A 26,319-nucleotide genomic window follows, 5' to 3' on the forward strand; every position below is an offset into this window, starting at 1 on the left:
CACATACACAAGACTCAGCAGGCAAAACCAGCACTTTGCAGATGTGACCACACAAAACTCCACAGCCCCAGCAAACCACGCTGCAGATCCCTCCTTCCATCCCTGTGAAACCCCTGAGAGTGACACCCAGTTCAGCATCCCTGCCCTGTGCACCAGCCCCACTCAGCTGGCACTGCAGGGGACAGGGTGTCCATCAGCACAGCCACCCTGCACAGCCCGTGGGGACAGATGCAGGATGTGCCCAGCACAGGGAAGCTGACCCATGAGAGATGTCAGAAGTCAATGGGAATGGCTACCCAGTGCTGGCATGCGATGGAAAACTGCTCTGGGTCACATTCCAAATTTTATGACTGAGAAGTGAAAGTGTTAAAAATACTTTTGCCATGGAAAGTGTTGATGAGCAGATGCACAGCTCAGGACCAGTTGCACAGCATTCCTATTTGCAGAGACATAAAAATAGCTGGGGGCAATGCTAAAAAAAAGGCAGTGCTCCAATACCCTTGGCAGTCACAGCTGTCTGAAAGCAGCAAGGAGGGAGCACATTTTCCCTTTTGTTGGGCCAGGAATGGAAGATTCAGGCTGTTGGACCCATGCGTCCAGTGAAAACTCAAAATTAACAACTCAACTTCATCCAGAAAAAGCAACTACATCCCACTTCCAAGAAAAGAGAGAGGCATCACCAGAGGCTGCAGGTCCATGTAGAGCCTCCTCGTTGACTCAGTGCCAGAAGCAAAGGCCACAGACATCAGCAGAGCAAGCAGAACCACAGTCCAAGATGCTTTTGTGAATCAGGAAGGATCAAGACCATTTCTCTCCCTGACAATACGGGTAACTGCTGCCATCTCAGTAACTTTAACCATTGCAGTGATTCAGAGTATTGGTATATTTAAACATATTTTGCAGTTGTTCTTTTATTAATATGACATCTGATACATAGAAACACAGAGAAAGGCAAAAGCACTTCTAGCTGTTAAGAACATTGTTTACAGTATATCTCTAAGGATGCGTCCTTGTAGCCATGTGCATCTCCCATCCATATGAGGTCTGCCAGCGCCTTTGCTCTGCATTGCAAGTGCTCAGAAGCACCAAACAGGCAGGGCACACTACTGCTTCCCCTTTTTTTTCCCATTTTTCTTTTGAATAGAGGCCGTGCACTTCTCCCAAAAACATGGTGGATTTCTCTGAAGCTCTTCTTTCTTGAGTTCCCAGTCTTCATCTCTCTGGTCTAAGGGGATTTTTCTCAGTGCAGCCTTCCTGCGGTAGTTCCTGCTCTCCATCTCTGCTCTGGGAGAGAAACCAAGAGTGAGCACAGCAGTGACACAGCTCCATTCACAGGGACCCATCTATCGAGTCAGGGGTTGGGTCTTGGTCTGGTCAAAACCCTGCTGCCACCAACACTTGAGAAAACACCGCGGTGTGCCCGGCATGGTGCAGCCCCAGCCTCCCCTCACAGGGACCCCCCTGGGCCCCAGCACTGCCTGGATCCAGACATGGACATTCCGAGTATAAATCTTGTCCAAGAGAAGGCCAACCCTTTCCTCCCCCTGCAGAGCTCTGATGTTGTAGGCACTCAAGATTCAGGAATCTCTGTCAGAAACACCATCCAATATCAGGAAAAACCTTTCTTCTGTAACAGAGCATCTCTGTCACATGACTGCAATGCTGTCCTAGCCGAGAGCACAGAGCAAAGCCAGCAGCTCCATATTGATGGACCTCATCACCTGGGCTTTCTATATCATAGAATCACAGAACGGTTTGGGTTGGAAGGGATCTTAGAGATTATCTCATTCCATACCTCCCTGCTCTGGACAGGGACACCTTCCCCTAGACCAGGTTGCTCAAAGCCCCACCCAGCTTGGCCTTGGACACTTCCAGGGATGAGGCAGCCCCAGCTTCTCTGGGCAACCTGTGCCAGGGCCTCACCACCATCACAGTCAAGAATTTATTCCTAATATATCTAATCCTACCTACCTAGGCCATTCCCCCTTGTCCATGCCCTTGTCCAAAGTCCCTCTTCAGCTCTCTTGTAGGCTCTCTTCAGGTACTGAAAGGTGCTGTAAGATCTCCACAGAGCCTATGTTTGAGAGTGGTGGTTGATGCCCCATGGCTGCTGGTGTTTAAGAGGCATTTGGAAAATGCCCTTCCTAAGATGCTTTAACTTCTGGTCAGCCCTGAAGTGGTCAGGCCATAGGACTAGCGGCAGGTCCCTTCCAGCTGAACTACCCTACTATCTGCTGTTAAGTATGTGCTATCAAGGGCAAGAAACCCTTTTTTATAGACTTTTAAATATCAACATATTTATTTATTTACACATGAATATACATATGCCCTTGTCTTAGATAGCAGGACCCTTTGGTACAGTTTCAACATTTTTCAGAGAGGGTGGCAGCAGACATGGGCTGAGGATCTCTGCACCATCCTTGGCAGCTCTCATAGCATTCAGAGTAAAGCCCTTCTCATGCAAAACAAATCTGATGCAAAATATGCATTTGCTATTCAGAAGCAGCTGGTTTGAAACCAGCTGTTTCCTAACTTTTGCATGTTCATGCAAACCTCAGTGAGTGGTACGGATACTCGGCAGTGGACTATTCAAAATATTTGCATTTCAATAATATTTCCGTGTTGATACATTTAATATTTCCATGTGGATGCAGTCCTCAGCACGGGTCAGTGGCCCAGCCCAGGTAGGCAGGCAGTTCATGCAGCTGCCAACACCTGGGGACTGACAAACAGCATGCAAGGGTCATGGTGGTGCTAGAGGGGACTGAATTTGGATTCAGGAAGGATGTGGATGCTCATAGACCTGTGTAGATATGCACATCAGCCCTGCATTTGGTGGAGACCCTCAGACTGTTATTTTAAAAATTGCCTTTTCTCTCTTTTTGCATGACAGGCAAATATCCAAAACTGACAGGGATGCTGTGTAACAAAATGTTCCTCATATTTATATCCCACAGATACTATGAGTGGAGGGCAGAACTGCTCTGTGCTGTGCAGCATTTTGTGCAAGCACACTCCTAACTGCAGCACACACGGTACTGCCCTGCTCCCTTTGGCACTGCCTGACCTTGGACATCACCTCTAGGACCTTCTGCACATCTGAAGGAGCAGAAGAGAATCGAAATTACACTATTGACAGCCATTCCTTCTAGTTAACTCCAAGTTTGCTGATGTGAGGCAGTGAGGCCAGTGTGTGAGGGTGAAGGCATCCACTGTGGTCATAAATTATAGTGGCTGGGCTTAAAAAGCGTTCCTGAGTCTCAGTGATAAACTCTTGGCTGCCCACAGGCTGGGTAATGGCTGTGAGGTGATCATACAGGCTTTGTGTGTCTTATAAAATGTTCTAGACTGGGCATTTGAAGCATCTCCCTAGCCATTAGATCTCCCAGCCACAGTGAGCCATGCAGCTGCAGGGTGTGTCAGGCCAGCATGTGGTTCTGAAAAGACAAGTCTTCCACCTTAAATCAGTCATTCACCTCCGAAAGCCCTTCATCAGCTGACCTGAGTCATCCCAGGCTGTTGCTAAGGTGTCTCAGACCACGATGTTAATCATCCTGTCAATCAACCTGTCAATCATTCTCCCAGGCACTTCCACCTGCCCTTCTGCATCATCCAGGCAATTCCCCTACCCCTGCTGTCAGTTCACTGCCATGGCTCTGGAGCACATCCAAGGCACAGCAAATGCCACAGACTTGGCAGAAATTACTGGCGAGATAAGTGCAAAAAGGACAGCACTGAACAGGCAAGTAATTGCTATAAATTATTCATACAGGAGCAGAAGCCTGCAGACTTTCACCCTCTAGGTTACGTAATATTTACCTGTTCTGGTTTAGAAACTAAGCATGACAAGAGCTGAGAACAGTATAAAGAGAATCTCCACTGGAAGACAGTGCCCCATTCTCAAAGGTCTGGCAAACCTGAGCTTTACTACTTAGCCAGTGTCTAGGTAGTAAAAAAATCTAACTTTCAAAGCTTTATTATCAGCTGATGGTTGCCTAAATGCCTTTAAACTGAAGGTCTGACAGTAAGAAGAGCTGATAGTCTGTGTGGAAGGAAAGTGGTGAATACTGAGGAATTACAGCATGTCAGCTCCAAAAACAGTGAGACTTTAAAGTGGTCTGGATGCCCCATTCCAGCAGTGGTGAGATCCATCAGGTTGGATGGGGCTTTGAGCAATCTGGTCTAGTGGAATGGGTTCCTGTCCATGGCAGGGGGTTGGAATGAGATGAGCTTTAATGTCCCTCCCAACCATTCGGTGATTCTATTATTCTGTGTTGGGTGGGCAGGTAAAATGCAAAGCTATCAGCATCCTCCATAATAGCCAGAGCTTGGAAATGAGAACTTGTGGCTCCCCTAAAAATTTTTTTGGGCTCTCTACAGGGGGATTTTGCACAGTTTGTGTGTCTTTTCTTTTGGAAGGACACTGATGCTGTGTGAAGATAAAAAGTGGGCATGGGGCATTTCAGCAGAAAGCAACAAGCTGAAGAACTACAGCAAAAGGACAGCAGTATCTACAGGAAGGTTTATGTGGATTAATGAAAAGTGGCATTTGTAAGGCACTGGCCTCCCCAGACATTTGCCCATCACCGTGCCTGATTTTGAACTTGGCAGCTCGTGTGCTGCACTGGCAGGCTGGTGACTTTGAGTTGGATAAATGCCTATTAAAAAAAAAATGGGACGTACATGGTACCAAAGCATTCTTGAGAATGGTGGCAGTGGTAAAAGAGATGCCAGTGAAGGATGATGGTGAGACTGTAAATTCATAGAAAAACTCAGGAAGAAAATACTTTTGGGAGCTCTCAGCAGCCCAGGGTCTGGCATGGGCAGGTTTCATGGGTAGTGCATTTAAATAAAGTGGTGTTGGGACTATGGCTTGCACTGGTTGACCTCTGGTGATCTGTCCCACTGCTTTAGAGAGAAGCAGGATGGGACACAGCTCAAACCTCTGCAGTAAAGCATCCTGATCCAGGGATACATCTTTGCAAGACGAAAATACCTGTGAGCCAAGCCAATGGCAGAAAACCAGGAATGGTAATTGGGAATCCTCAAAAAGCGCATTTCTTATGGCATGTGCTGCCACAGTGGTAACTGTAAGCAATTAAAACAACAAGGATTTCCCCAAAATCTGGACGTAGTATGAGGCCATCCTATTAACTTAAGTGGTCTAACTTTCTTTAATTATGTAAAAAATAGGGTGGCTTTTTTCTTTACTATAAGAAAGGCCAAATTATATATATATATATATATATATATATATATATATATATATATATATATATATATATACACACACATACAACTGCTGAGGGCTGTTCCTAAACAACTCAACAAGTGTATTTGCCATTCACCACTGTAAGGGGTTAACACTTGTCAGCTGTTGCTTTCATTTCTGTTGCTTAATAACGGCTCTGCAACATCCTTACAAAAACAATGATGTCATGAAGTGGTAACGATTTTGAAAACATACCAAGGCAAACCGCAGGAGGCAGGGGAATAAAAGAATGTCTTCTCATGGCTTCCCTGTGACGGGCCCGTGTTTGCTTATCCACGACAGCTTGTGTGTCAGGGCTTTAGCAGGCTTTGGGTGGGAAGGTAAGCAACACACTGTGTTTGTTCTGCTCCTCTGTGGAGCAGTGAGGTTAATTTTCACTGCAGCCGCAGCGGGACTTGCCACCAATACTCACTTTTCCAAGAACTTGGAGCACTCCCGGTGTCCATAGATCTCCGCGAGCCTGCGGGGAGTGTCTCCGAAGAGGTCGGCGGCGTCCATGGCAGCGTGCAGGGAGTGAAGGGCGCGGAGCACCCGCAGCTTGCCCGCCTCGGCAGCGAAGTGAGCCGCGGTCCAGCCCACGTCGCTGCGCAGGCAGTGCCGGGCGCCGTGATCCACCAGGAGCCTGACCAGGTCTGCCCGCCCTTGGAATGCCCAGCAAAACCAGGAGAGAAGATGCTTTAGAATTTATACCTTCAGGATGCAGAAGGCGGTCACACACAGCTGGTCATAATCCCCTTAGGCATGGATTTCACTGACCTATTTGTTTTATCATACAAATGATACTGAATAGGAAATGCTGGTTATTTTCTCCCGAATTAGACTATTTCCAGAAGAAATTTACAATAAAAACAACAATCAAATAAAAAAGCTTTCTAATTTCTGAACAGCACATCTCAATCAGTCATTGACCAATTGGTTCTTTCATTGCTTCATTTTGGTTTTTACTTAAATTGCAAAATAAAATTTAAACATTGAGAACAGGAATACCTGTGAACAGCTTTACTAAAACAAAGGTTTGTGGGATAGTAGATAGAGACATTGTTTTTATTCACCTTCACATTCTTCTAACCTGTGGAACTGTTTAAATAAGAAAAAAAAAAATCTTTCTACCCCACTTGACACTGTCTTGACTGTGCTGGATCATTCCCAATTGCATCTAGCCCATGTTGGTCTCGCATCATCAATCTGTTAAGTAACTCAGTTCCCTTTGCTGATGTCTAAATGCTTAATAATCAAAAAAAGCATGGTCTTAAGTGTAAAATAGCAAATCACACTCGATTTCTGAGCAAAGCCAGATGCCATGACACAAGATCCCAACAAACACTGTAGCACAGAGAAGCAGAGGTCCAGTTTCCCATTTTACATTGTGTACAATTATACATTATATATTGTTGCATCATCTCTTTTTTGGGCTGCAAATGGATATTTGACTTTATCAAACACTTCTGAAGGTGAAGGACCAAATGGGAGCTGCAAACAGCTCTGATCCTGCATTGTTCATTTAAGCAGGTGGGATAAAGGGAGAGCAATGCAAAACACAGTTATTATTTTGTTCTACTGGGTTTGATAAATACCTGGTATAAATACAGCAGGTTTGACTTTCTGCTCTTTCCCACAGGAGTACATGAGAAACAACCTCATGGAGTCACCTCTTAAAAAAGTAATGGGGGGGAAAAGCAGCCATTCCCTATGTATACATCATGTAAATTGAAAATTGTCTTATGATGGAAGAAAAAAAGCTAAAAATCACTTCAACAGCTCTCCCATAAATTATTTTGTAGGCAAAGTTCCAATTTAATTGGATATTTAACCTTTTTTTGCTCATTAGGGACAAAATTATCAGATACAAGCTGTGATTTTGCCAGCATAGATACAATTACAGTCAGCATCACCTTTTATGACCATCCATTCACAGGGGTAACCGAGCTGGTGGTGCCCTTACCTTTGGCAGCAGCCCAGTGCAGGGGGGTCCTGTCATGCCAGTCAACATCCTTCTGGTTTGGGTCACAGTGCCCCGCCCTCAAAATCTTTTTCACCAGGTCATAGTCCCCCACAGCCACGGCTTCGTGGAGCTCTGTCATGCTGCACTCTTCAGGAAGTCACCTGGTAACAGAGGGATGGTCGTTTAGTGGGTGTTCACTGATGTACCAGCTCCTCTCAGCAACTTTAAAAGGTCAAGCAGCACCTGGATTAAAAATGAGACAGGCACTGTGACAAACCAGGATTTGTCCAAAAATAAGGAAAAAGGAATGACAGGAGGCAAACAAAAAAAAGTTATAATTTATCTTCAAACCGGTGGTCCCAGACCAATGGTGACTTTTGGTCTGTAGACACAGAAATCTGCAGCAAAGTGCAGTTCTTTATATAAAGGACTCGTAGCTAAAGCCACACTGAACATTTGCCCTGGGTTTGTTGTGCTCACTAACCATGGGAACTGGCTCCTCCCTTGCCAGTGTTGTGGGTCTCTTACTGGTAGCATTTCATTTCAATGACAGAAATGCCTCTGCAAGTATTCTCTGATGTTCTTTGGTGAAAATAATAAAAAGGGATGAAAATAATTATTCTTATTTTAAAAAAAGAGTTGATAGGGCAAGGAGGAATGGTCTTAAATGAAAAGATTCACAGCCTGTTTCACACCTGGGTGGATGGACTGTGCAGGTAAGATCCAAAAGAAAGGCCCATACTCATCTTCTACTGAGTTTGAGTCCTGTACATCTGGGAAAATCTGAATATATTAAAAAGAAAAGTAAATTTTGGAGCTCCTAGTGGGCCACAGAAGTATCACGGGATTTGGTCTCTGATACTTTAACCACCCCTGTACTTCTTCCTCCTCCTCATTGTCTCTCACTAATCTTGAAGAACCTGTTCCTTTAGATTAAAAAGAGATCTTCTGATTTGTTCTCCAACACCTTTCAACAGCATCAAATCTATCCTGAAAACGTCAAGCTTTAATGCATCCAACCTATCACTGAAATGAAGGCTGGACAAAAGTATAGGAAAAAAAAGTCTTGGACTTTTTCATACAACTTTATTCTTTTCCACCTTCAGCTCATACCCACACACATACACCCAAAGGGAAGGGAAGCTGCTGATTCCAAGGCAGGAGCTCAGCAGCTCTCCAAGGGGGCAACTTCATAAGCGATTTAGGCCAAGCCAAATTTTACCTGCCCTCCTCCCCTGCTCCCTCCCTTTGCTAGCCTTGAAGCTCATAGGGCCATTTCACCGCTGTTGATCTCTCACAAAATTAATCTTTTATTATTGGTCCCGGTTTTCAGGTGAATTCCCTGAATTCAGCATTACTGAGGGGGCAAACACCAGGGCTGTGCAAAGGGGGATGAGTGCAGATCTGCCCCACAAGTAGAAACCTGTGCTGAATCCACCTTCCGCCACTCCAGAAGTTGTACCCAAATGTGGGATCCGCTTCCCTAGAGAGTGGGAAGTGTCCTTCAAAGGACAGAGGAAAAGATTTGTATTTTTACAGCACAACCTTGAGCCAAAGTGCCGTCCCCCCACGCTCGCCCGGCCACAGGCATTGCAGCTCCTCCACGGGGTGTTGCAACCCATCCGGGGGAATTTTCTCATGGGGCTCCTGTTGCTTGACCCAGCCCCAGCCGGGAGATGCAGCATTCACACAGAGCGAGCCCACGCGTGACGCTGTCCCCGCCACACCGGGGCACGGCCCAGCACCTCGGCGGCCGCGGGCCCCGCTGGGACGCGCAGGCTTTGTTGCGCATGGCTCTGTGCCAGAAACTTGTTTCTCGGGCCCAGGGAAGGCTTCTCCCAGAAAGATTGTCTCGGCTGAAAACTAAGGCAAAGTTTGGTCCCTCCCCTTCGGGGAGAGCCCAGCGGTCGCTGTGCCCGCGACAGAGGCGGCCTCCTGTGGGAGCAGCCGGCGCTCGGCCGGCTCCGGAGGGCTCTGGGTGGCCAGAGGGGACATCCTGCCCCTCTGGACAGCGGGACGGGAGCAGGGCGCGGCCAGGACACGGCACAACAGGTACGTCAAGCCCTGCAAAGGGAGAAAAAAGGGTCTGGGGAGCGCACGGGGAGGAGCAATGGTGACGTGATGGGGATTTTTAAGGAGCTGAGTAATTTCTGCGCAGCCCCTCATGCAGCTTCACTGCTCCCATTCCCTGTCCCCTACCTTCCTTGATCGCGTTCCTCCGCTTCCTTCCTTCCTTCCTTCCAGCCCCTTATCTGGCCCCAAATCCCTCTTCGTCCCTGCGGAAGGGTGGGATCCACTCCGGATAAGAAGTTGAGAGGGGTAACGGGGGACATGCCCCTTCGCCTCTCCGTGTGTGGAGAGCATTCAGGGAAATGTAACCCACCTCCTGACACGGCTGTGTCCAGCATGGGGATGGGAAGCAGCAGTCCCAGGCTACAGCAGGGAAAACTCCAACTAGATGGAAGGGGAAAAAATAATTCACAGCGAGGGTGATTAAACTGCTCCAGGTGTCCAGCGCCGAGACATGCAGACCTGAGGCAGCCCCATGTGTGCCCTGCTTTGAGGACTAAGTGACTTCCAGCAATCCTTCCCCACCTAAATTCTTCTGGAAGGCTGAGAGGGACAAAGAGCAGGAGGTTTGAGTGCTCTGCTAGCACAGCATTCACCTCCTCCAAACCCAGCCTCCCATTACCTGCACGGGACCCTGCATCCCAGCTGCTGTTGGAACAGGTGGGGAGAGTAGGTGGTTTTAGGATGTGGCTCCCCTGGTGTGTTTTAAGCCCGAGCTCAGGTACAAGGGATAAGTTGAGGATTGCCATGTCAGCCACACAGACCTGCCAGGACAACCTGGCTGTACTTCACCCTGTGACACAACCACCCCAGCCTCTCCAGGAGCAGCAGGTGGTGGCTCCTCTGGGTAGGGATCAGGGGTGGTGGTGCTGCCTGGGCTTGCAGCCCCTGGGCTTGCTCACCAACCCCACTGACGTGTTCACAGCAGCCCAGAAACTGTGGTGAGTTACTGCTGGGGACATAGGGGATCAAGCTGTGGTGATTTACTGTTGGAGATACACAGGATTCACAATGGGTAGCTCCAGGAGGAACAAGATATGCTTAGATCTCCATCTGTCTGTCATTAAAGGCCTCCCCTTTTGCAGCCTGTTGGGAGTGAAACACTTTCTCTCTTCAAAATCAGCTGATATGAAGGAGGAAGAGACTTGTGCTTGCAGAGTAGCAAGAGGGGATGATTCCCAGCAGACAGGTTTCCCACCACAAAGTCCTGCTGCAAGCCCAAACCAGCAAGCAATGGGTCAGAAAAGATGCTCCACTGCCTAAAATGGTGTATTTAAAAGCAGGGACAAGAGCTGGGGCTCTCAGGTAAACATTGTCATAACTCTTAAGATAATAATCCCCCAGACCCAGTGAATGTTGAAATGTTTTGGCATCTGGCATGGGGCTAAGGTGATCCCATGCCCTGGTGATGAGAAATGGCACTTTGGTTCTATGTCTAGGGTCAGATCTGTCAGGGGATGTATTTAAAACATTACTCAGAGCTCAAAAAGGGGACAGTGACATTTCCATCTGCTATGGGGTTTCTTACTGGGGAGTGCTGCAGAGATGAGCATGGGGCAGTGCCCTTCAGCAAGGCTGGGAAGCCCTGGCCTAGCCGAAGATGTAGGACCATCACCCAAAAACTTGGGAATTGCCCAGCTCCACCTTTGCTTCTTTCAGTCTCCATTTCCCATCTTGGGAAGGGGGATGTACCATCCTTCCCCAGCCCCTGTGCTCACGGTGATGTGCTGTCAGTGATTTACTGAGGTCAGCACTAAGCCACACCAAAATGTCAGATAGAATCAGCCTTTAAAACATGCAGCATGGTTGTTTACTGGGAAAAAAAATGGAGCTCAGATCAGTGAAAAATCACATTTGCATTTCAGTGACAGCCTCAGCCTTTTACACACTGCAGCACAAAAGGCGTCAGTGTGAAGGACTCTTTCCTTCAGCTCTCCCACATTCCTCAGCTTCAGCTTCCCTGCTTTGGCAGCCTTCAAATAAAGGAAAAGCCAAGGTCAGGAGAAAAAAAAACAAAAAAAGAAAAAATAAAAGGAGAGAGGAAAAAAAAAAGAAAAAAGAAAAACCCTCAAACCTAAAACCATATGCCCTGGTAAAACCTCCTTTCCTGCTGCCCACTATCCAAGTGAGAGCTCCTGCCTGGAAACTGCTTGGTGTTTGCCAATGGCTTTTGCACTTCTCAGAGCCCCCTGCAGCCCCTTCCTCCCTTGCTGGAGAAACTGGTACCCCTGGCACCCCTCAGCTGCTGGGACAGGCACTTCTGGAGGTGGCAGTGACCAAATTTTGTCAAGCATGGAGAAAGTCTGCCCTGTCACCAGCACCACCATCCTCTGTCTTGCACCAGCAACTTCCCATGAGATTCATGGAGATGTTGGGCCGCTTGAGGAACATCAAGCCCACTTCAGAAGATACAGGGAAGAAGCACCTGGGACCAGTGATACCCAGGACCCCATGCTGCCACTCTCACGGGCACAAGCTCTCCTGCTGCAAGTACCCAGAGTGCTGGAGGCGAGAGTTTGAAGGACCTGGCCCAAAAAAGGGCAACTTTGGATCATATCTTAATGCCAGTTCACACAGGCCCATGGAAGCTGTGCCAATTTATACTGACAATGGATCAGCCTTGGAATTTAACAAAAGCCTCCATGTTTATCCAAGTGTTGGGAAAGGCTGTCGGAGCTACTTCCTGTGCCCTTTCAATCCCCAGCTCTGGAACTGCTGTGGGAACCACCCAGCAGCAGTCACAGCACATCAGCTCTGGAAAATAAACTCAAACCCAGGAACTAAAGGCAAAACCACCATGGAACATGAGGAAGCTATCATTTCCCTGGCTGTAATCACCAGCAGGAATGTGGGTGTGCTGCTGGAACTTCCATTTTATCTGTTTATCGCACTTGAAGCGGACCCAGCTCTGGTCAGGGGTGTGCAAGGACTCTGCCTGCTAAAAACTCAGAAGCAGGACACTCATCTCAGGTCTGACCAACTGTACAACCAGCACAGCCGTGAAATTCCAGACTTAAAACACACACAGACATATACACACACAGCCCGATTTCTTAAAGAACATAAGAATTTGATTTCCAGTATCACAGGAGGAGAGCAGGGGTGATGGATGCTGTTATCCCACATATTTCTAGGGAAATCAATTCCCACTGCTTAACAGCCTACAAGGAGGGGCATTTCTCTTCTGCTGCAGATTTTGAAGGTGCACAGATGAATGATGAAAAGTTGGTTTAATACGTAAAAAATGGGTCTGTGATGTAAACTACAGAGGCTGACAGGCTGGAGTATTTCCTTTTCTGCAGTTCCTCCAAGGACACACTGGTTAGAGCAGCAGTTTAGCATCTCAGTAGTAAAATGCCCTGCAAAGTCACTGTGCTGTTATTTAAGTTCCCCAAAAGAGTATAGCACAGCAAAAGCACCATTTTTATCTGCACCTGAATAAGGCACCTTATGAAATAATGGCATTGTTCTAGAGGAAAGCTGGGGAGGTGTTTAAAAGTCAGGCTTTGGGTGTGAATTGTCTTTTCAATTTGTGTTTCTTACCACAAGCAAGGTGCACACTCTGAGGAAAAGGTTGTTAAGGTATTGTTAAAGGGATTGCTGAAATAAATGCAAGTACAAACAGCAGTAATAGGCAAAGGGTTTATCCACCTGTTTAGTGTCCTTTTCTTAATACCTATTATTGCTTTAATAATTAATATTCTGCTTAGTACAGCTGGCTTATGAGATGGGTAGAAATGTAACCATTTTGTTTGCTTTTTAACAAACAGCCACAATACCTGTTGACAGATTGTGGTCACACAATACCTCCCTAACATACCTCACCTGAACATCTTTCCTATTAAAAAAAAAGCCCCACTGAGGCATCCAAATCCAGAGCTTTGACAGCAGGTGCACTCCAGCCCTTTGGATCTGGAATGGACAATCACAGCTCTGCTCCTAAACCTACTGCCAAATCCTTTCATAGCCCTAGGTAAGGGAGAGCATTCCCAGCATAAACATTTTAAAACTCAGTAATAGCCTTCTAGCTCTTAAACTAAAACCAGACTTAAGTAAGTTACATAAAAACTTAAATTTAAAAAAAGTTCTGAAAGATGGCAGACAGGGCTTACTGGATCATTTAAAAATCTGAGTAAACTCAAGAGAAACTATATTATAGAATACTCTACACATTTCTTCAGCAGCAACTAAAAAAACCCAACAGTTTTATTTTGTTTTTCTGCTTTTTTATCGAAAGGGAACAAAGCTCCCAACAGCCCCTGGCTGATGTGCTAAATGCAAAAGTTCTCCCAAATCTGCAGTTATGGTTAGATCAGCTTTTGCTCCAACACCTCCCCAGTTAGATCCATGAATGATGCCTAATTGTCAGCTGGAACCCCACAAAGCAAAGACACTGAATTCAAAGCATCAAACTTCCCTTTATGACTTCACATGGAAATAGAGTTGGCTTTTTAAAATTCCATTTTTGGCTAAAACTTTAACAGTTCCAGAAATGCAGTATTTGGCCTCCTTGCTTACTGCTGACCCCCAAGAATCCCCACATTCCGCCCTCGTTCCTTGATATCAAGGGAAAACCCTTCCAGACGCAACTCTAATTCCTGTGCATCCAACAGCTGAAGGAAGAACCAGGACAACCTCTTGGAAAAACAGCAGTGAAGCTGCCAAATTCAGTCTTGAAACAGCCACTTGGCTTGACTTAAAATCCCTTCCAGCAGCTCTTTTTAAGCAGCCAAGCACTTAAACCTGATCAATATCCTCTCCTGTGACTGTGCAGAGACTTTTCCAAGCACTTTTGCTTTTTGGGATGTAAGGATAATGGAGATGCGCTGCAGGGATGACAGAGCAGGGCACGCCAAGGATGACAATAGAGCTGGGCATGTTGGGGATGATGGCAGAGCTGAGCTGCTGAGCTGACAATGAAGCTGGGAATGCCACAGATTATGTGCTGGGGACACCAAGGATAATGATGGAGCTGGGCCACTGGATGTATTCTTGAAGCGGTGCATGAGTAAGGAAAGCTCCTCTGCATGGATGAACGGAACCATTAGCTGCAAAAGGGAGCCAGGAGCAGGTCAATACGACACTGGAAGCGCATGGTTTCTTTCTGGCTCCCTTTGCAGCTGCGTGAATATCCGATGGTGGCACCGCCGTGGTTTTATTGGGGTATGTGTCCTGGGGCAGAGCAGCAGGGCAGCCCTATGCGGCCAGGTCGAAGTCGTCGCGCTCCTGGTTGTAGTCGAGCACCTTCTGCCGCAGGCGCGAAGCGTCCACCCAGGTGATGAAATCCTCGACAGCGCGGGGCACGAGGAGCGCAGGGTCTGTCACCACCTCGGGCCCCACGCGGACGTGCCCCTGCTCCACGAAGGTGACGGCGTGGCGCAGGTTCTGCGCCATGCGCAGCTTCACCAGCAGGCAGGGCAGGCGCCGGCGGCAGAAGGCGGCGGCCGAGAGGCTCTCGCAGACGGCCAGCGACTGCCGGCTGTTCACCAGCCCCAGGCCGTGCAGCTTCTCCAGAAGCGCGGCGGCGCAGCGGGCGCGGAAGGCGGCGCTGGCCGGGCCCAGGTCGCGGAGCCGCCGGGCCAGGGCGCGCACGGCGCGGGCCAGCGCCTTGTACTGCACGTAGTCCTCCCGCCGGCCCAGCCGGTACCGCCGCAGCGCCCGCACCTCCGCCAGGTTCCCGCCCGACACCTCCCAGTTCACCAGGTCCAGCCGCCGCAGCAGCTTCTGCTCGTGGTACTTCAGTTTCCGCACCATCTTCGCTGGAGCCGGATCCGCCGCGCCGCCGCCTGCGAGGGACCCTTCCGGGGCGGAGCGGCCGCCGGCCCCGCGGCTTTTCCGGGGAGGAGCCGCCGTGACTTCGCGCCGGCAGTCCCGCCCCGGGAGTGCTTCCCCGGCAGGCCAGCCCCGAGGGAGCCCGGCCGGGCGGCGGGGTACCGGGGTAAGGATGGCCCCGTGTCTCCTTCCACAAGGAGAAGGCGGCAGATAGAGCCCAGCCCGGGATGCGGCTGCTTCCCCCCGCGCTCTGCGCATCGCCGGGGCCAGCCCGGCGCGGAGGGGTCACCCCAGGTACGGCCACACCGCCCCGACACCCGCTCCGGCACGGGCAGCCCGATCTTGTCTCGCCGGGGGCCGAACCCGGGATTCGTCATTCCTCCTGGAAGAATGGCTGCGGCGTTGTGTTTCTCCGTGACATCCCGCTCCCCCTGATGCACAGGCCGGTTTTCCTTGAGGAGCAGCAGAATCCTCCCCCTGTGCGGTTCGTAGCACCGCAGATCTCCCGAGTGCCGCCGCGGCCTTGCCAACCAAAGGTTTCGTCCCACTTTTCTGTAAGTGCACGGTGCTGTCTGCTCCTTGGGATTCAGGATACAACAAGGAAATTCCCCAGTAGAACAGGTCAGGTTGACAATTCGGGATTTCTTTGTTTCTCACGAGCAGATTTCTGTATTGGCTCAATCTTGATTTTCCTAATTCTGGATCTTCAGCATGCTGGGTTTGTTTCAGTGTGGGTGATCTGGTCACAGAGGCCATGGTGGCCTCTTGATTTGCTTTGTGTTTATCCCCAGGTTTGTCGGTGAAGGCACCAATGGAAATGTGGAGCACCAGCAGCACTGAGCAGTTTTACAGGATCCCTGAAGGAAAGGGACCACACTCGGTTGGATGTACAGACCTGATGACAGAAAATGCAGTTGAGGTAAAGTTCTCGACTCTTTCTCCTTTGGATTTAAGCTACAATGTTAGTGAAACAACTGGCTGCAGTTTTACAGGTAAATCAGGCAGAAGGTCTTGTTTGTGTGCTCCATGCTGACACAGCTGAGCTTTCTGTCCTCTTCATCCTGGTGTAGGATGTGTACTGGGCATTACCAGATGGATGTAACCTGCAAGCCATCCCCATGGCCAATTCCTCCCTCTTCCTAGTATCCTTGCCTTTCTCCTACACAAGATACTGCAGAGAAACTGTGTCCTCCTGGGACCCAGGGGGTTCTTCTCATCCACCCCACTGCTCCCTCCTGCACTGGGCTTCTGAGGAGATTCCACACGCAGTGTCTGTGACTCTTGCTGTTCTCATTGCAAAGATCCCAACAGGATTTGTCAGGGCTGGGAGATGAGCCTGTGCAGTTTCAACTGCAGGGTAAAAGATGAGATGTCTTCTTGAGATTTTATCTCTCTGAAGAACAGGATGTCAGCTCTGCAAGAGGTTAGCACAGTGAGAAGACACAATAATAAGATAGGGACAAGTAATGAGCTTGCTTGTGAGTTTCCATTTCAAATCCTCTTGCCTTGGAGAGAATATACCTGCATTTACACTGTGGTTTTACTCCTCAGACTAGCCAGATATAGTGGAACTTGTGATCACTTTGTAATGGTTCATGTGTTTTCCTTCACTGAGCTTACTCTGTATCAGCACAGAGGAGTGATGAGTTTCTCTTTGCAGTCAGCCCATATGGGTTTTTTTACATAAGCATTATGAACAATTGCAGTTCTCCCAGGCATAGATAATGAACCTCTTCCCCTTTCTGGTAAACACTTAGTCATTGGGGAGGTTCCCTGGGACTATTCTGAGATCAAGTTAATATCACCACAAGTGTGGAGGAAAGTTCTTCCATAATGGTCTCTGTGTCAAAGGTTGGTTTAAGTTTGTTAAGTGAACAGAAACAAGCTTCATTAAACAAACTTTTGGTAAACTAATCAATTAGTGTTCAAGAAATCAGGCTTTATTTCAAAGCTCACATTTATTTTGGCCCTAATCATAACTTGCTAAACCAAAAGTACAGTTGGAGCAAGACAGTGAATTTGAATATGGTCTTGCAAATTCCCTTGCAAACCAGGAAGTAAGAATGCAAATTGCACACAGTTCATCTGCTGGAAAGTCTGCTTTGGCGTGTGCCTTGGTACATTGCTGCTGTCTGTGAAGGAGGAAGACTGACCAGGGAGTATGCAGGGTCCCTCTGAGTGTGGAAAGCTTGGGTGCTTTCCTGGGATACCTGGAGTGCAGACATTTAATGATCTGAACTGGTGATAAGAAACAGAGGCAGATGAAACACAGGTTAACAAAGTTGTGTTTAGAAAGATGGACCATGGGAGACTTGTGAACATGTTGATGAGGAGGAAGAGCGATAGATTGTTCTCCTTTGCTGTGCAGCTGTCCAAGAGCTTTGCTGACTGCCTCTGCTCAGTTTAGGCAGGAACACTACAGCCATGTTAGAGAGCCTTCTCTTCTCCAGGCTAAACAGCCCCCAGCTCTTTCAGCCTGTCATCCTAGGAAAAGTGCTCCAGCTCTCAGGTCATCTTCAGTCACCCTTTAACAGTCAGCCCTATAAAACGTAACAAAATGCATCATCAAACCATTCCCAGTGAGGAAGACAGAAGAAAAGATCCAGCAAGATGCTGGATGGAGTAAATAGGTAGTGAGTGTTTGTAATAATTAACTTAATTAAATGAAACATTTCTAATAAGCCCTAGGCTAACCTAGAGAAGGTGGTATGTGTCTCCACCTGTGATGATGTTTATTGCATGCTACTTTAAATTCATTGTAGGCACAGAAAGATTGTGACAAAGGATTGGCATCAAAGCCTGTATATGATAATAATTTTCTCATGAGATTCTCATAATTCTCTTGAGCTGAATTCTTGCATCTGAAACCCTTTCTAGAAATGTTTTTATGTTCCATTTTCTCTGCCATATATAAATACCAATATTCCTTTTTTTTATTATTATTTTTTTTCTAATCCCAGGGAAGTTTTTTGCGCCTGTATTATCCAGCATGTGATGCCACAGATATCGAAGAGGCACGATGGATTCCAGACAAAGAATACTATCAGGGACTCTCTGACTTCCTTAATCTGTACCGAGTTGTAGGAGAAAGGCTTTTCCATTATTATGTTGGTAAGACTGGTTCTGGTTTTATTCTTTGCCTCTCGCTGCCTCAGTGCTCCATGAGCAGGGTGTTATTGCTGCAGGGCTGAAAAAGAGTTTTTAGCAAAGAAGTGTGTTTTTGAGGGATGGGTTTGTGTAATGAGGCTCAGTGCTGAGTGTGACCCAGTTCTCAGCAGTCCCTGACTGCTGTGGATAGGAGTGTCTGGGCAGTTTATTCTAGGTAAGCTGCACGTGTATGTTGGGATTTAAATCCCACAGGGAAATGTGCAAAGATATGAAAGTCAGAGAGATTCTGAGGTCTGAATACCAGCAAGACCTGGATGCCTGATTATTAAGGTTTAAGAGATATGTACACCTTGTGCCAGGCTGTGGATGGGAGGAGGAGAAGGCAAGTATCTTCTGCCAGTAGAAGGTATTTTCAGAATCAGATCCATATTTGCCTTCTATTTTAAAGATGAGACTTGGTACCTTATCTTCAGGTGATTGCTCTGATATCAGTGGTCACCACATTCTTGGGATCTCTCCACACAAACAAACGCTTTCTCTCATTTCAGTAATAATGATGCACACTTCTGTTTTTATCTAGGTTCAGTGACCTGTCCTGCAAAGTCAAATGCTGCTTTTAAGCCAGGAGAAAAATATCCACTTCTTGTTTTTTCCCACGGACTTGGAGCTTTTCGGTAATTTTGCATTTGTTGACATTTTAGTTTTGTTGTCCATGGAGATAGCAGTCTCCAAGGGTGCTTCTGAACAGATTTTCTGTAGGGAGATGAGATCCTTGTGGAGCTGAAAGAGATTTAAGAACAGGCTGCTGTGTGTCATTATGCCTCCACTGAAACAACAGCAGGGTTGGTGTATGGTTTGATGCCTTTTCCTGGTCTTAAAATCAAGAGTCATACACGGTTAGAAGGGGAAAAGGGATTTTACCTTGGTGTTTATTTTAAGGATCCTTAGGTGTACACGTCCAGGTCACATGCATTGAGATGTACCTCACCGAGTCTATCTCTCCCTTTGTCTTCTGTCTCCACCTCTGACCCCTTCCCCAACATTGGGTATAACATTATAGGTTCTACTAATTAGCATATCTATCAAAGATTCCCCAATGAGAGGCTCAAGTGAGCCCCCCTCCCCAAGGAACCTTCCCCTGGACGGTTCTGTCTTGGTTTACAGAATGTGTTCTGGAGAGGACCTTGGGGTCTGGGGCACACTGATCTCTGGCTACGAAGCTTCTAAAATGTTTGGTCTCTTAGCTTAACAAACAAGTCCAAGAATGTAGGCAAAAAGCACTAGGAATACAGAAGTTGTAGAAAGGTATAACAGGGGTATAAAGGAAAGGGCAAAAATCTTCATGGCATCATTTGGTCACAGAATAATAGAACAGCCTGGGCTGGAAGGGGCCTTAAAGACCATCTCTGCTGTGGACAGGGACACCTTCTACTAGACCAGGTTGTTCTGAACTCCATTTATGTTTTCCCCTTGTATGACAGAAGTGAAGGTATTTACCAACCTATAAGCATGTTGTGAGATTAGCTGGTTGATTTTTTGACAACTCTTTGGAGATGCAAAGTGCTGTGTGTCCTACTTATTAAAAATCAGTAGCATTTTCCCTTCTGAATAGACAGTAAAACAGTACCAAGGTTTTGTGAACAAGCTTTGGTGCCTGCTGTACAAAATCCTGCTCTGCTGGGTAGCAAATTCAAATGGAAGAAATACTGAATGACTAGTGCATACCTAGTGTGGTCAGGATTTAAAGAACAGTGGAATTGAAAGAATGACATCTCACCAGGGTGTGGTTTTTATTGCAGGACAATCTATTCCGCTATTTGCATAGAGATGGCTTCTCAGGGCTTTATAGTGGCTGCTGTGGAGCACAGGTGAGTGTGCTGCACATTCTGGAGTTCTGATGGAAAGAAACTTATCACATTGAACTGAATGGTATTTATTCTAAAGAAGAACTTCTGGATATTTTAATAAAACAAAAACTAACATCTCTTTTTCAGCCCTGCCCACACTATTCATAGCTCAACTCCTCTCTAAACAAAGGGAATTTTGTTTAGATAAGCCCTAGAATGAAAGCCTTGGGGTAGATATCATTTGTCATTCTTCAGATAATGCTATTTCTCTATTATTAGAATATAAAGTAGATGAGGAATATAGAGAAGGTGGGAGTTTTGGTGGGGTTATTGCATTATTTAGAAAATCTGTGCACACTGGGTTGCAATTGCAATAGCAATGGTCGATAGCTGGATTTCTTCAGATGAGTGAAATCTAAAACTTGTGTTGACTTCATCTCACCAAATGGAATGCATACCCAGAAGTAACCTCTTCTTGATATTACAGAGATGAATCCGCTTCAGCCACGTATTATTGTAAAAGAAGGTCTGTTTCTGAGTCACAGGAAGAGTCTACACCTACCATGGAGAAGGAGTGGATCTACTACAGGAAACTGAAAACTGGAGAGGAGGAGCGTTGCTTGCGCCATAAGCAGGTGCCTGGGCGGGCTCTGTGCTCTGGGAAGTGTGGCAGGAGTGCTGTATTTAGGACTAGCAGACTCTCCCTTTGGCTCAGGGAGCAGTCTTCTGCCCTGGCTCGGGGATATTTAAAAATGGATCGGGTCCTGTGTCCCTGAAGGGAGCAGCCAAGAATAGCTTTCTTCAGAGCATAAACTGCTCCCTCAGCAAAGCTTTTTCTTGGAGTTGCACTCTTGAGCTGAGTCATCTGTTTCTCCTCTGGTTCCACTCTACTTTCTGTTTCTTCTCTTTCTTCATACTTCTACTGCCCAGCCCAGCCTAAAAGTGACACAGAGTTGAGCTCAAGTGTTTGCATGGCCTTAGGCTTGCTTTAGCTTTTGCTTACCATTCCATAGCAAGATGAATCATGGCTGCCCTGAGTGGGATGGGTACTTTATAGTCTTTACCACGCTTGAAGGTGTTTTTTAGCAATGTAAACAGAGCAGACTGCCATTTTATAATAAGCAGTATCCATACTAGATGTAATTATGTGGCCATAATGACAAGCTCCTCCAAGCATAGACTTGACCTTTAAAATATGGGAGTATTTTTTCCTAATGAAAACTCAGGGAGGTGCTTCTCTTTATCTCCCTGGGCCATACAGACAACAGTACAAGAGTCATTTCCTGTGTGTGTACAACATCCTACTTTTGAGTGTCAATGTCTGAGCTTGGAAATAACCTCCAGAAGCTGTTGTCTGCAAATTTCACAAGTGGAGAAGTTGGGAGATTGGGATTTATTTGAAATTCAGTGATGCACAGACATCTTGCTGGCTGCCTACACACTGTAGTTCCCAAGATCACTACTGTTCCTTGGTTCTTGAAGCTTTTCTTTTACTGACATAGCAGTCAAAAACTGTTCTTACATGGAACAATGAAAACGTTTATTTGCAACAGCTTCACTACAGTTTTCAGGGACGAGTATGTATAAAAAAATGGGATGGGCTTCTTCACTGTTTCTTAATTTGAGTTTATCTAAAGACAGTTTCAAGGCTATTGTCTGATGGGGCAAGTGATGGAATGACATTTGCTCATAAGTGAGCCTGAGAAGCAAGTCAGCCTTCCTTGGAGTTGTGTAACTTAAGCCTTTGCACATCCCCACAACCCCTTTTCTTAAGCAGTGACAGGACCAAGGAGTTGAAGGCCTTTGGTGCATGTTACAGGGATAAATTTCTCTGTGTGCAGAGTCTTGCTCTGCGCAAGAGCTTCAGCTCTTTACACCTCCAAAAACCAGTCTTGTTGTTTGTCAGATGGCTCCAATCTGCAGTTCAGCATAATTGGTATTATTATCAGACACTTAGTGGGGATTAAAAATCAGAGTAAATCCTGTGTCCAAGGGGCTGTCAAGCCTGGCAGTTGTCTGATGATTCCTTCCACCGCTCTGCTCCAACCTCTTTTTCTTCCCAGGTGCAGCAAAGAGCACAGGAGTGTATCAAAGCTCTCAATCTCATTCTTAAAATCAGTTCAGGAGAGGAAGTAACAAATGTACTACATTCAGACTTCAACTGGAACAGCCTAAAGGTGAGTGAAAAGGTGGCAGCTGCATTTTGTTAAACACCTAATAATAGTTCTGGTTTCCCCCTTCCATTTCTAAACTGATTCCTGTAAAGTATTCTGAAGATCACACTGTAGATGTATGAACATATTCTCAGGTCATGCCAAGCTGGGTAGATAGTAATGGAGCTGAAAAGATGCTCTACCTACTTCAATACAATCTATTGCCTAAAAAAATTATTCCCTTTAAAAAAGTTTGGGAAAGAAAGACTCTTACAGCACCTGGATTTTTTTGACAGGATTCTGTTGATACTAGCAGAATAGCTGTGATGGGACACTCTTTTGGTGGTGCTACAGTTATTGAAAGTCTCAGCAAAGAAATGAGATTCAGGTAAGTACGCAAAACAAGGACAGAGACATTTGGCACTTGAGAGGTCTGGAGCAGGGCACTTTACGTAGGATCCCCCGACTACTAATTAGCTCCTGAAGAAAAGTTTTGTTTGGCATGTCTTGCTTTCTCCAGTGATGCTTCTTCCAAGTGTGGGGATATGGTGGAACACAATAGCTGCATCTTATAATGTGGGATCCTGCAGTCCAGCTGCACCTGGCAGTGGAGACCAACAAATGGCAAGAATGGACTAATTCTTTTCCCCCAGAGTGGAGATAATTCTGAAACAAAATTATTCATTTTTGTGTTCAGTATCAGAGAGACTTTCTCTTTCCCATGTCTTGGGCAACTCAAAGCATACTCAGAACTTCCAAACTTTCTGCTTCTGTGCCAATATCCAGATGTTTTTGCAGGTGTGGCATTGCCCTCGACGTATGGATGCTTCCTGTAGGTGATGACATTTACCAAAACAGCATCCAGCAACCGCTGCTTTTTATCAACTCTGAAAAATTCCAGTGGGCTGAGAACATCTTAAAGATTAAGAAGCTCATCTCCAATGACACAAACAAGAAAATGATCACTATCAAGTAAGTGCCCAGGATCCATCATTTCCATGGTTCAAGCTTTTGTTGGAGCTGTACAGTTATATGTAACTGCAGAAAGACAGTCCCTAGAGCACAAATCTGATGAAGAGCAGCTGAGGGAGGCAGGGAGGCTCAGCCTGGAAAAAAAGGAGGCTCGGGTGACCTTCTTGGTCTCTACAACTCCCTGACAGGAGGGGGCAGCCCATCACACCAGTGGGTGTCAGGGTCTGCGCTCAGGGAACAAGAAGAAATGGCCTCAAGTCACACCAGGGGCAGTTCAAATTGGATACTAGGAAATACTTCTTCATTGAAACAGTTCTCAGACATTGGACCAGGCTGTCCAGGGAAGTGGGGGAGTCACCATCCCTGGAGGTGTTTAAAAGACAATGCCACATGTACATGAGGGAGATGGTTTAGAGGTAGAATGGCAGTGCTGGGTTAATGGTTGGATTGAATCATCATAAAGGTCGTTTCCAGCCTAGATGATACTATGACTGTCTCTCCTCCTGGCCCAGGTTTTCACTGCATGTTTAAGTTAGCCATACATCCCCCACAGTGAGGACAGAGACCTCTCAAAGCAGCCAAGAACTCCAAGTTTAAGACACTCCAAGGTGTGCATTCCTGCCCTGGGGCATAAGCTTTGTGCTGGGCTGCAGATGCATCACCTGCATCTGAACACTTTAAACAGCCTTCTGGGGACAGTTCTGCAGCCAGGGGAGGGATGGCTCTATCCTGCACTGCAGAGCAGGCAGACAAATCTGATTTTGATGCTTTGCCAAGCATCCTCATTACTGCTGTTGCAGTTACAGTGACTTGCAGCAAGCATGTACAAACCTTCCTCCTGTCTGTGCTTAGCGCAGAAGTTCCTGCTAATCTTGCATGCTTGTGAGATTAACCTGTTTTATCTTCTCCTAAAGACATATGACTGAAGTCTGTGCATCTTGTAATCAGGCAATTTAATGTATTCTTAGAAGCCTGATGGTAATTTTTCTCTTTTCAGGGGGTCAGTGCATCAGAGCTTTCCTGACTTCACCTTTGTAAGTGGAGGAATCATTGCAAGATTTTTCAAGTTGAAAGGAGAAATAGATCCAAATGAAGCTATTGATATCAGCAATCATGCTTCATTAGCCTTCCTACAGAAACATCTGAGTAAGTATCTGTTTACAGCAAAGTATGAAGTTAACTAGTACTTAATTCCTGTGAAGCTTTTTATATAACCATTCAGTTTAAAACAAGATCAAAATAAGTGTGTCAGTGGAAAAAATAAGTCAGACTTTTTCTAGAGGTTTGTCAGTTACTTTTGTACTCTTAGCATCTCAGAGGAAAATCACTGACATTTTGTTCTGGTACAAGAAAATCTGGAGTATCATTTTTCCATCCTTAAAACATTTTTCCTCCCCTACTTTGCCAAGTTGATTTCATAATTCAGTGTAGTTCTACAAAAAGCTGGTTACTTAACTCATGGCCACTTGGGTTTTCTTTCCCCTATCTTAAAGGTCTTAAGAAAGATTTTGATCGGTGGGATCCTCTTGTGGATGGCATAGGACCCAATGTTATTCCTGGAACCAATATTGACACATCTCCAGCTGACCCTGAATAAGGAATACAGAGAAGTACTGAAAATGCCATAGACATCAGGACACTAATATTGGCCAGACACTGCTCAGACATGTGGTGGCATTAAACACCTACAAAGCTGTTAGGGTCTGGAACAGAAAAAAGGCAAGGCATTAAGTTACATAATCATAATAACAGAAGTTTTCAAAAGAGTTACTGGGATGCACTGAAATACTGCAACAGAGTAACTTCTGCTTTGTAGGCAGCTTAGGGGAAATCACTTGATAATTTAAATGCTCTTTCTGGTTTTGACTTGAGTCAGGTTTTGCAGAGAGACAGATTGAGCTCCAAGGAATTCAGCTACAGGTTGGTTTACCAAGCTTTATGTCAGTTTGCATCCAGCAAGCCTTTACTGCAGTGTAAGGATAAAAAAAAACAAAACAGAAAAACCCCAAACCACCACTTTTCTATTTAGATATTAAATATTTCAGCTGTGCTCTGACAACAGTTGGGAGTTGGGGCAAGTTTTTGCTCCTTCTAGTCAGAGATGACTGTGGAGAGTGGTCTTCAAAACTGTCTCTTATTAAAATAAGTCACAGTAAAAGCTACAGGAAAGAGTTCAGCTCACAGCAGAGAAAGTCCAGACACAGGACTCCTCACAGGAGCTTAATTCACTTACATGGAAGATGTGTTTAGTGCCATAGCTAGAGAATATGTTTATATCCCAAAAGCTTCTGAATGGGTCACTCTTGTTGTAGCAACTGTAATTGCCCTTTGGCAAAGCTCCAGCAGCTTCTCCCTTGTCAATGTCTGTGTTACCACTACCACAGAGTCAAACTGCAGGGGAAATTACAGATGTGGCACCTGTACATCTCCCTGTACACAGTCCTTGTTAGCACTGCTTCATCTCCTGAGGTCTCTCCTGGTAGTAAACGCTCTCTGGACACTCAGCTTTGTCCAGGTACTCACAATGGTCTCTAGGTGACACAAGCAGCAGTTGGCTCCCACTGACAGATACAGACAGCAATAGTAGGACCTGAAAAAAAGATTGTCAGCAGCCACCTGGCTGGCTTGTTTAAGGCTCTCATTTTTTGATCAGAACTGCCTGGAGCTGCCCCATGGAAGGGTGTCTTCTAAATTCTGTTCATTTCAAAATCAGGTTACAAACAAAACTGCTGAAGCAAACAGAAATGAAGAAATTAACTGTGTAATTACTATGTATAATCTGTGATCTTAAAATAAGATTGCAGTAACACCTAAGACTTGTCTTTCAAAATTTAATTAAATTCTACTCAGCCTACTGCCGTGTATTGTCTCTATTAAGCAAATAAACACATCTGTCTTACTGAGTCAGCACTAACACTTGAGATCTACTGTCAGTCAGCTTGGGTTCCCAAGTCCTTGAAAACGCCACAGCATGAAAAAGCCACAGCTTCTCAAGAGGAGGAAGCAGCTGTGCTATACAGGAACATGGAACATCACTATAAATATAAAATAGAACCCCCTTTTCAACACCTGAGAAGGACAATAAAAGGCAAGATCTCCTTAAAAGAGCTGTAGGTCATGTCCTTGGCACGTTGCACACATGGCAGCAAAGCCATTCCACTGGGTCTTCTTCATATTCACAGG

The 26,319-nt window shown here is 46.2% G+C and overlaps 3 protein-coding genes across 9 annotated transcripts; 1 reads left to right on the top strand and 2 right to left on the bottom strand.

Annotated features, from left to right (window-relative positions):
• Positions 1-893: 893 nt before the first annotated feature.
• On the bottom strand, positions 894-10,176 carry ANKRD66 (ankyrin repeat domain 66). 5 transcript variants are annotated; one of them, XM_069011743.1, is made up of 5 exons: positions 9,598-10,175; positions 9,414-9,490; positions 7,215-7,375; positions 5,685-5,913; positions 894-1,284 (listed from the first exon to the last, which is right to left on the bottom strand). In XM_069011743.1, the coding sequence occupies exons 3-5, from the start codon at positions 7,351-7,353 to the stop codon at positions 1,104-1,106; spliced, it is 549 nt and encodes a 182-aa protein (XP_068867844.1). In that variant the 5' UTR covers positions 7,354-7,375; positions 9,414-9,490; positions 9,598-10,175; the 3' UTR covers positions 894-1,103. The 5 variants fall into 5 exon arrangements, with proteins under 5 accessions (XP_068867844.1, XP_068867846.1, XP_068867845.1 ...); XM_069011745.1 differs by lacking the exon at positions 9,414-9,490 and having other exon boundaries at positions 9,598-10,176; XM_069011744.1 differs by lacking the exon at positions 9,598-10,175 and having other exon boundaries at positions 9,414-9,562.
• On the top strand, positions 8,823-25,990 carry PLA2G7 (phospholipase A2 group VII). 3 transcript variants are annotated; one of them, XM_069011739.1, is made up of 11 exons: positions 8,823-9,266; positions 15,848-15,975; positions 18,017-18,167; positions 18,745-18,838; positions 19,964-20,032; positions 20,499-20,646; positions 22,075-22,188; positions 22,461-22,552; positions 22,963-23,136; positions 24,134-24,282; positions 24,630-25,990. In XM_069011739.1, exons 1-11 carry the CDS (start codon positions 8,891-8,893, stop codon positions 24,731-24,733), a joined length of 1,599 nt encoding a protein of 532 aa, XP_068867840.1. In that variant the 5' UTR covers positions 8,823-8,890; the 3' UTR covers positions 24,734-25,990. The 3 variants fall into 3 exon arrangements, with proteins under 3 accessions (XP_068867840.1, XP_068867839.1, XP_068867841.1); XM_069011738.1 differs by lacking the exon at positions 8,823-9,266 and adding an exon at positions 15,187-15,677; XM_069011740.1 differs by lacking the exon at positions 8,823-9,266 and adding an exon at positions 15,527-15,610.
• On the bottom strand, positions 13,683-15,085 carry IMP3 (IMP U3 small nucleolar ribonucleoprotein 3). The gene has a single exon (XM_069011741.1). The coding sequence runs from the start codon at positions 15,036-15,038 to the stop codon at positions 14,481-14,483; it is 558 nt and encodes a 185-aa protein (XP_068867842.1). The 5' UTR covers positions 15,039-15,085; the 3' UTR covers positions 13,683-14,480.
• Positions 25,991-26,319: the final 329 nt, after the last annotated feature.

The sequence above is a fragment of the Aphelocoma coerulescens genome, chromosome 3 (genome assembly GCF_041296385.1).
Source record: "Aphelocoma coerulescens isolate FSJ_1873_10779 chromosome 3, UR_Acoe_1.0, whole genome shotgun sequence".
NCBI lineage: Eukaryota > Metazoa > Chordata > Aves > Passeriformes > Corvidae > Aphelocoma > Aphelocoma coerulescens.